At 37.2% G+C, this 10,694-nt stretch overlaps 1 protein-coding gene across 1 annotated transcript; it reads right to left on the bottom strand.

Moving 5' to 3' along the window:
• Window positions 1-4,319: 4,319 nt before the first annotated feature.
• On the bottom strand, window positions 4,320-10,298 carry LOC130242142 (sortilin-related receptor-like). The gene is made up of 5 exons (XM_056474162.1): window positions 10,292-10,298; window positions 9,731-9,837; window positions 8,740-8,938; window positions 8,427-8,639; window positions 4,320-6,235 (listed from the first exon to the last, which is right to left on the bottom strand). Exons 1-5 carry the CDS (start codon window positions 10,296-10,298, stop codon window positions 6,168-6,170), a joined length of 594 nt encoding a protein of 197 aa, XP_056330137.1. The 3' UTR covers window positions 4,320-6,167.
• Window positions 10,299-10,694: the final 396 nt, after the last annotated feature.

The following is a 10,694-nucleotide window of genomic DNA, read 5'->3' as shown; positions in this document are numbered from 1 at the left end:
CGTTTACATGGACGCAAATAGGCCTACTCTGATTTTAATCCGATTAATACTATAGCCTACTGTGATTAGGAATATACCAAAACAGAAACTTTTAAAAGTCCTAAATCCTAATCGAAATAAATACAAATCGAATGTAAAAAGATGGAGTATTGCTATTTTAGTTAAAAATATTGACATGCAAAATGACATTTCGCAGGATACACAGACAGTAGTTCACTTTATGGTTACCGAAACCTCAGCCACCTGCATCTCAAAGACCACAGATGCACGCACAGACACACTTGAACTCTTGGGGACTCATCACCATACCCTCCGTCATTGAATAATTTTACAAACGCTGTCCGCTGAAATTTCTTTCCATTCAGCGCTATCAAGTGAAGTTTCATAAACTAATTTCGAGAGGAGCACGTGATATGATTGAGCACGTCTGGCCACTCATCTGTAATCAGTAATGATCCAATCAGAGTGATCCTAGTATACTGTAAATGGATCATTTTCTCCCTACTGTTCTATCTTCGTTTGGAAGAATCCCCCCTTCCACCCCATCTCCTCCTTTTCCTCCCTTTTCTAAAGGGGGAGCTCTCGAGACCTACCTGATCTTGGATATGCTTATCGACCGGGCGGGAGCCCTGGGCTCAAATATCTCCGAGCTCAGGGTTCTCTCCCGGGACAGCATGCCAAACCTGCTTTATACGCCAAGCATATCTAAGTGAGAACTCTTGAAATTACTTTAAAACAACTCTCTTCCACCAATCTTTAGGCCTATTTTCGTGTTTGTGGCGGGGTTATGCATGATGTTGCTGATTGAAAGAGCAGGAGGCCTAATTGCTGGAAACTTTATATCTGCCGTTGTATGCTTGATCAATTATCTGCAGTTGAAGTTTATTGAAAATTAAACGCCTGAAATTGCATAATGCTAGCATTACCATACATAATATTATTTAACTTAACTCAATTATACTACATGCAGCACAGGTCAAGTTTATTTGCAATTAATAACAGGCATCTGAACACATTTAAAAAGGTTAAAAACACACCTGTTTTATTACTGTTTAGTTCTCAATACAGTCATAAAAAAGTTTGAGTTTGTTCAGCTCAGAAGAGGACATGAAGAAAAGAAACAGTCAACACATCAGCTTTTAGAAATCGCTTTATTTCACTTTCACAGTGAAATGCATCACAGCTTCTCACAAATGTACATTGCTGAGTCACTGTCCCTCATCATGCTCAGTCTCTGCCGGTGACCCTCACCATGCCCACTGACTGCAGGTGACCCTCACCGTGCCCAATGACCGCAGGTGACTCTCACCCTGCTCAATGACCGCAGGTGACCCTCACCATGCTCAATGAGTTGACCCACACCATTTTCATTGGCTGCAGGTGACCCTCACCAAGCCCAGTGTTTTCTAGGTCTCACTCATTGTCCAACATCTGGGCCTCCATTCCTGCAGTGGTCTCTTCAGTCAGTGTCACTGCTATGTGGCATGAAAAATTTAATGAATGAACAAGCGCGCCTGTTCTTTATTATATTATATCAGCCTTATATTCTCACTTTTCACCAACAGACATAAGTGTTTTATATATGAATGTTTAATAAATGTGTTTTGCTTGTACATTGTACCTGTTTGTGCAGGAGCAAATCTTTCTCCAAAAGCCTCTCAATCTTTTCTTTATTTGAGCAAGTCGTCCAGTAATTGGCGACTTTGATCTGAAAAATACATACACAAAAAACAAGCAAATGACTAATAAATAAAACAAAAATGCTATTAATGCATGTAGATGTGTGTGTTTAGCGTGCGTACTTGAGTTCTGTGAGTGGCAGATGTTGGACACACTCTTCATTTGTCAAGAATTCTTCCTCCTATAATACATAAACATTTATTGTAATACTTTCAATCTCTCATTCATACACAAACGTAAATAAATATACTCTTATAAGAGTGTAAACTCACTGCTGTGTTGCTGCTGGATGCCTGAGGGTACATGTTGGGCAGCAGATATGTTATATTGTCCAGCAGGTGCAGAGTCAAAGTGTTATAGTGCTCCTGTTCTTCAAGCATCGTAGGGCTGAGAGGAACACTGTACATAGGGATACAACACAACACTTTACTAACTACACCAGTGATTTTATAACTTTATAGCTCCATTTCCATTAGTCTTTCAAAAAACAAATTGTGAATTTAATTCTAGACACCTCATTATGTTATGTCTATAACTGTATCTATCAGCTGAATGCAGAAATACAAACACTTACTGAAAGATGGTGGGTCCAAAAACTATTGATAAATTCTCTGGTGTCATTAGGTTTTGGTGACTCTCGGCGGCCACACGGGAGAGAAAGAACAACAGGTAAGAGAGGACGTTAAGATGTTCCTCTGGAAGTGTGTTTAGGATCATCCTCATTGACTGATTGCGTTCTTCCTCTTTTGAATCTGCATGATAAAAAGATTTCAAGACGACTGATGCGTCAGTTTTGTTTTGTGACGAGCACTGCTCATCACTTACCCCTGAACACATTCAAGAGCTGCTTCCCGTGTGACTCTGGAATGAGACCACCAGGCAGTTCCCTCAGGAAAAGTTTCAACAAGGAGGCTAAAGGATGAATATCCTCCATGTCAAACTCAGGGAAGGCTCCATTGTTGAAACTTTTCTTCAGTTCCTGGTACTGTTTCACCTTCCCGCTGACTCTGAAGAGGCCACTGATGCTGAGGCCTAAACAAATACACATTTTACAAACACAACCTCTCAGCATATAAGAGATAAAGTGAAGCGATGTGAATAACACACACCATGCTGGTCCAGGAATTGCACCATGTGTGTCAGTGCTAAAGGAAGGCCTTGTCTCATTTGGCCACTTCGCCTCAGGTGACTCAGAGGCACACCAAATATAGCACTAGGTGTTTCCAACTACACAAAGCAGAAGATAGGGAGAATTGTAAAGAATAGGACACAAGAAAGTGAGTTTGCATCTGTTTCATAAGTGTGAATTCTAACAGCCAGCCAGAAATACCAGATACATATTGTTATCTGTTAATTACAATACCTGTCAATGTACTGTAAACAAGAAATGAGGAATACATTTTAAATTTATATATATATATATAACAATAAGCTCTTTATTAACAGTATTTGTAGATTGTGTCGTATACTCACACACACTGACAACACTGTCATGTTTAAGGCGATGATTGGTGGTGAACCAATCAGGGGCAAGTCCAAAGCCGAGGGTCGAAGCAGAAAAGGGTCAAAACCGGGAGATCAAAACCGAGCCAAAATCGCAATCCAAAATCGTTAGTCAAATCCGTAAAAAGGGTCAAAACCGAGAATCCAAAGCCGAAGTAATCAAAATAATCGCAAACCACACAAATCACCGCCAACTACACCAACGCCAGAACACCCAACAGAGAATTCTATAAAGAACGCCTGTATAAATCTGCGCCGATGGCGTCACGCGTTCCATTTATCATTTTAAAAAATGCCGAAGAGCTAAGTTCAGTGTTGAATTGTATGATCATTAAAAAAAACATAATGTGTATCAACCAGACTCAAATAAACGCGGTAACTAATATCAGTTAACCTAGGAGTGTTACAGATAAGGCCCACAAAAGCCTCTGATGCTATAATAATGGATGCTGTATTAGATCTGCGGGCATAACACTTGAAAGTGCACACAGTACTCACTGTAGGATGAAGTGCATAATGCCGTTATAATTACCATTTAATCCAAGGCATGGCAATATACGAGTTATTTTATATGTATGCGAATTTTAAGTTACTGTAGCATTACACGAGCAAGAGAACATGTTTCCCATTTTAGCACAAATTAACTTAAGGCCCTAAAGTCAGAATTAACAAAAGGCCTAATGTTACTTACATTTGTGCTGTTTTGCCATCAAAAATGATCCAAACAAATCCGAAGCAAAAAGCTGCTCGTGTAGACCTGACTTCGTTCATTTTTGATCGAATTATACAAGTCGACAATTCAATGATTCATTCACAATGACGGCCATTTGATTCATTTCTAAAAGAATCGGACATGTTGTGAACCCCTCATTGATACAAGGACTTGCCGCCACGTGCTGGCTGCTGTCATTTTTCATTAATTCATACAATGAACACATTTGATTATTCAGTATCTGTGCTCTGTATCCTTTATTAAATTATACTGTTAAATATTAAGAATATAAAAAAAAAATCAAATTTTTTATTACACAAAAAGCCTATCATGTTTATAATGCATTGGCACTGTGGTCAAAGTCACTTTGCTGAAAGATATTTAAAAAAGAATTATACAAATATACAAAGCAAGAAGAGTCAGATTCACCAGTTTTCCACATTTATTTCAGCATAAGTGGTTCATAAAACATCTCAGACTGTACCACTTAAAATATTCTGATCTTTAAAACCCTCAGTAGGCAGGCAAGATCAAAAATTTCAACATGGCGGTGTCCAAAGTCACTGCTATGCCAAAACTTTTACATCTTATTGACCAAAAAACAAATGGGTTTCAAATTGGGCATGACAAATATTGCCACAAATGGTTGCGAGTAAAGAACACAAACAAGACAAAATAAAGAAACGGTGGCTCAGGATTCACACAAGTGCTGAACTGGAACTTTTAAAACATTATACAGTGGTAATTTCACAATATGTCAATACATTTCCTATCACACTACTCCTGTCTTTATACAGTCTTTTTACACCTTTCAGTTTTCTGTGAGCGTGTGCATGTGTGATCACATTGACATACTGCTACATACTTTACTCAGCGTGTTTATAATAAGGCAATGTGGTACCGAAAGAAACGGTTTCACTAAAACGTTTTGGTTAATGCCAATTAACAATAGGATAATAATAATAATAATAATGACCATAAGCATTTGAATGTAAACTGGCCATAAACCTCATTTAAAATCCTTGAAAAAATAGGGGGTGGATTATAAGCATTTTTCTGGACATCTCAATACAAGAAAACAAGAAAAAAATACATTCATAAACAAATCTTTTCAGTAACACCCGCGATCCAGTTAAAATGAAACATGAATTTAACATATGTACCTCTTCACAACGTTCGGGAAAGCAAGATGTCTGCTCAACCCTCTGTTTTTCTTAAGCTTGGCACAAGAGACAAGGATGAAGCTTCTGCACAGGCTTCGCGGAGAGACTGTCAAGCACAACAGTCTACGAGTTCAACACACTGCGCTGCCTGTGGCAGTGTGACTGATATCGCTGGTACATCGACATTAACCCAGTTCCCTGAGAACACTAAAGGACTAAAACCATGGCAGCACACAGGATATGCAAGATTTTTCTCTGCTAGATAAAATGCGTAAGATAAAGGAAAAAAACAAGCAGACGGTGAACATTAGACGTTTTTTTTGTGGACAGAGCATGTGGACAACAATCAAATAACTGTTACTTTCTTAATGTTGGTCATCGTTTTCCAAAAACAGCTGATAAAGCAACTAAAATAGATCATAATTTTCATGTTTTCAATTCAACCTATTGCTGAGCGTGGAAATGATCAAACGGATACAAAGTGTAAACAAGGTACCATAGACAAATGCAGGCCTACTGACATAAAGTGACACAAATCGAGCCTCTGCGAACAAAAATCTGATCCTGTGCAATTTACTGTCAACAGCCTATGTACCGCCTTCCCTTTTCGTCAGCATTCATTGGTCCGTTTTTTCATCTGTACACATGTGAGGTTAGCTTTTTCGTGTTTTTACTCTTCTTTTGTGTGTGTTTTTGCACTGATGTACCCATATCTAGGTGCTTGTTTTGGCTTTAAGCAAATGTAATGCTCGTGTGAGAGTTTGTTGTACAATAAGGGTCTTTTTTCCCTATTGGGTCGGTGTGTATGCTGATCAGCTGACCAACTCCTTCACAGTTTGCTTCAGTTAATGCCTACAATGTCCAATACCCACATATATTATATATAAAAAATAAGTTATTGCGCATCCGAAAAAAGTGCATCTTATATTCAAAAATATCTCTTTCGCTCCATGCTTTCTTGTCTTCCTGTGGGTCCGGAAACCCAAATCCAGCGTTTTTTAAGTGACAGGGGTCATGAGTTGCTTGAAGGTGTGCCGGATGAGCACGTAAGAAAATTTGATAAGGTTGTGTAGTGAAAGTGAAGGAGGAGAAGAGAAAGGTTTGTCCAACTACGCAATGACCATCGGGACGTCATCTGAAAAACCACTGATCATAGGAGCGTCTTCATCGTCATCACCTTCAGAAGAGAAAAAAAAAAGATAAACATTAGCAGCTGCTTTTCATGGCGAGGAAAACTCTGTATTTAAAGTAAGCTAAAGCTAAATAGAATTCAACTTAAAGGGCACCTATGATGAAAATCAACTTTAGTAAACTGTTTGGACAGATCTGTGTGTAGGCATAGTGTGTCCAGTGTCATATTGGAGCAATATCATCTAAACAAGCCTCCTTTTTAATATTTCCTGATGTTAAAATAGGACTCAAATACCAGTGATTTTGAGGCCCACCACAATGTGACATAAGGAGTGCGGTTTTCCCTGCCCACCAAATTGATTAACAGGTGCCATGTTTCTGTAGTAACATGTATACACAAACTGGGATTAAAGAATCAATTTCAACTATCTGTGATTTTTATATTTAGTTTAAAACGTTCTTAAAACAGAGCATAAAGACAGTAAAATCACTATGTAATTCTTAACCAATATAATCACCACTGCCGCATGGTGTCAGTAAACGCTAATATGTGTGTGTGTACTGCAAACGGCATTTGTGTGCAACTCATGGTTTCAGAAAGGCTTGACTAAACTCCACAAATACAACAAATAAACTTACTTGGTATTTTTGACTAATGAGCTGTATTTCAGCTTTATCTGTGTTTGTCTCTATCACTGACTGCTGTTTATCTGACCTAACGCAGGAAAAGCAGACACTCACGTGGGAACAGTGGGCGGGGAGAAGCAGCTCATTTGCATTTAAAGCCACAGGCTACAAAAACAGCTACAGTATACTCAGACATTAAAATGGGCAGTTTCTGGAGGCTATAATAAATAATCAGATGAGTATTTTGAGTTGAAACTTTACAGACACATTCTGGACACACCAAATGCTTATCTTACATCTTGTTAAGGGGTAAAAGAGGTGCCCTTTAACTGAAAGTGATCTGAACTATGTTGAATTGAAATGAAGTACACTCAGCTTAACTGGATTTAAGTGACAGAACCAAACTGAATTTAGGTGCACAAAAAGAGGAAGTAAACTAAATGGAAATGTATTAAATATAAGTTAAAGTAACTAAAGTAACAAACAAATGAAGTAAACTAAAAGTACTAAAAAGAAGTACAAAAAAAGTACTAAAAGAACTAAAAGCAAGTGAAGTGTTATTAACTGATCTACACTGAAACGAAATTAACTAAAATTAAGCAAACTTTACTGATGTCAACTGAGCAAAAACAAATTGTAACTGAATGAAATAAAACGGGGGCGGTACACGGTGGCTCAGTGGTTAGCACTGTCGCCTCACAGCAAGAAGGTTGCTGATTCAAATCCAGGCTGGGCCAGTTAGCATTTCTGTGTGGAGTGTCATGTTCTCCCCATGTTGGAGCAAGTTTCCTGCGGGTGCTTCGGTTTCCCCCACAGTCCAAAGACATAACTGAATAAGCTAAATTGGTCGTAGTGTATGTGTGTGAATGAGTGTCTATGGGTGTTTCCCAGTACTGGATTATAGTTGGAAGGGCATCCGCTGTGTAAAACATATGCTGGATAAGTTGGTGAATTATTCTGCTGTGGCAACCCCTGATGAATAAAGGGACTAAGCCGAAGAAAAATAAATGAATGAATGAACTAAAATGAAGTCAAATGAGCTAAGATGAATTGAAATAAACTTCGAGGAAGGAAACTAAACTGAACTAAACATAACGTTAAACAGTCACCTGAGATAAAGACAAGTGACATTAACTAAAATGAAGTGAACTGTGCAAAACTGAAGTGAGCTAAAATAAAGTAAATTCAACTGAGCTAAACAAAAAATGAACTAATATAAACAGAAGTGAACTGAGCTAAAATAAACTCAATTCTGCTGAGCTACACTCAGCTAAACTAAAATCAGAATTGTTCTAAAGACAAGTGAATATCACTAAAATATAACTGAGCAGAAGTGAAATGAACTGAACAAAAAGATAAGTGATCAAAATAAGCAAACAGAACAGAAGTGAGCTGAATTCACATCAGCTCAACTGAACTGAGCTAAACAAGTGAACTGAAAAACAATGTAGTGACAAAGTCAACTAAGCTGAACTGTATTTAAATACAGTGAACTAGATCAAACTGAAGTGAACTTAACTGAATTACATTGTACTCAAGTGAAGTAAACTAAACTCTCAATGAACTGTACTGCCTAAGAAGCAAAATACTGTATTGACTTGCTCAATTACCCAGCTCATCTCCTGAGGAGAAAATAGCAGAGCCCAGACGAGAGTTGTAGTGGCTGTTAGCGAAGGCGGTGAAGCTGTGCTGTAGGCGACGGTGTCTGAGGTAAAGCACCACCAGGCCTCCACACACACCCACTAACAGCAGGAACAACACCGGCACCACAATAGCTGCCATGTCCTCCGATTTACCCGACTGAGATGCTGCATCATTCGGCCCTGAAAGATGAAAAAAAAAGAGCATCAGGATCAACGTCAAGCTTCAAAAACGCCCACAGAGATAAAGAGATTAAAGTGTTCAGTCTGTAAAAGCTCATGCCTGCTGCTTTGCCCAGTTCATCATATAACAGCACCGCTGACTCTCCACAAAGCTGGTTGCTGAGTAGACATCGCGCCTGCACCGAGAACGTGTAGTTATGACCCGCCAACAGGCTGTTGATTCTGAAGAACGTCTCTGTTGTGTTGCCTAAACACTTGGTAGAGTTGGTGACACTGTCATGCACATATACCTCATAGCCCTGAGGAGACAAATAAAAGGGAAGTCATTTTGGAAGTAGAAGTAAATTATTGTAATTGCTAAATGCTAATTAATCGAGTTAATAGGGGTTAATATAGGGATTCATGTAACATATGAGCAATTCCAGCATTATGGATGTGACATTTGCAGTAAAAACCCAAAACATCAATTCACAGAGAAAGTATATATTAACGTTATATTGAAATACTTTTTTTGTTATATTTTATTCATATATATTGAATATAATATATATATATTCAATATATTTAAACATTTTTTTGTTATATTTTTTCAAAACTACTTCCCACAGAGTTAAGGGATCAGAAAAATATCAATCTGTAAACATTATTTAGATTTTAAATGAGGAAAATAAACATGCGTTATGGATGTGACCAAACAAGTCAGCCAGCTTACAGAATACCACATACTTGTAGAAATTCCGTGAATTAAACTGCACTACCCAAAAGAAATGATGCTAATCGAAAGGATAAGAGTTGGCGCACTATAGAACAAACATGATTAGTTTTATTTTATATTTTTGCATCAATGAGGCTTTCTTATGGATGTGGCATCTCTCTGTTATAATTGTGACAGATGTGAAATTGCCAGATGTGTGATTTTGATAAATCAAATATAATAGTTTAAAAACATCGACAGAGACATTTTAGAGTATTAAGTACTGTAAAATACTTGCTTACACAAAAAAACAAAATTTCTGAAAGCTTAATTTTTTTTCATGACAAGCTTGACATTTGCTTGCAATTGCTCATATGCTGAAGATCTGGTTTCTAACCCTGCTCTCGTTGAAGGTGCGATCTTTCACAGCCAGACTCTTCCAGAAGAGAAACACGTGATCCTCTTCTTCTAAGATCTTGAGGGCCTCAGGTGCAGGCAGAGGAACTGTGTGGATAAATATAGGTTTAGAGCACAAATACATGCAGTACAGTTTAAAAATAAACACACGTTTTACTTATGGAGGAAATACATTATCATTTATTATAATTTTGACTTTCATTTGGCAAAGATGTATTCATTTGATCAAAATAAATGTGACAGAAATGCTCTTAGACGTTACAAAACCTTTTTGGCTTGCCACAAAAAAAAAAAATCTAATTTAATTATTTCTTAGCGACATACATTAATGTGTCAAAACAAGAAAACTCTAGTTGTATACAATTTTTGTAAATAATATTTATTTTAATAATATTTATTTTTTTAAATAACAAGTTTAACATTTTTAAAAAGTATATTTATTGTGGAGACAGTTACATAAATAATCAAATATATATACATTTATTGGCTTTTGGAGTATAACTTCTATTTAACCTAATGCATTTCTGTAATAAATCCTTACGTATCATGCCTATTTATAAATATTAAGTCTCTTCCCCCTTACTTCTGTAAAGAGTTTTTTGTATGAATGGAAGATAATGTAAAGGGGGTATATTGCTGGGTTATTATCATGAGGAACTGTGTAATTGTTTTTAGTTTTCTTTCTCTGGGAATTAGGGAATTTAATTTGAAGAAATTGCTGTAAAATATTTCTCACAGTTATTGTAAATTGTATCTCTTTGCAATAAAAAAAACTTAAATATAAACTTAAGTCACAAACAAATTACTTAAATATAAACAAATTACATTAAAACAACTCTCTTCCACCAATCTTTAGGGCTATCTTTGTGTTTGTGGCGGGGTTATGCATAATGTTGCTGATTGAAAGAACAGGAGGCCTAATTGCTGGAAACTTTATATCCGCC

Source organism: Danio aesculapii, chromosome 15, assembly GCF_903798145.1.
Source record: "Danio aesculapii chromosome 15, fDanAes4.1, whole genome shotgun sequence".
Lineage (NCBI taxonomy): Eukaryota > Metazoa > Chordata > Actinopteri > Cypriniformes > Danionidae > Danio > Danio aesculapii.
The sequence above is the reverse complement of the archived record's forward strand: the minus strand, read 5'-3'. Positions and strand labels throughout refer to the sequence as shown.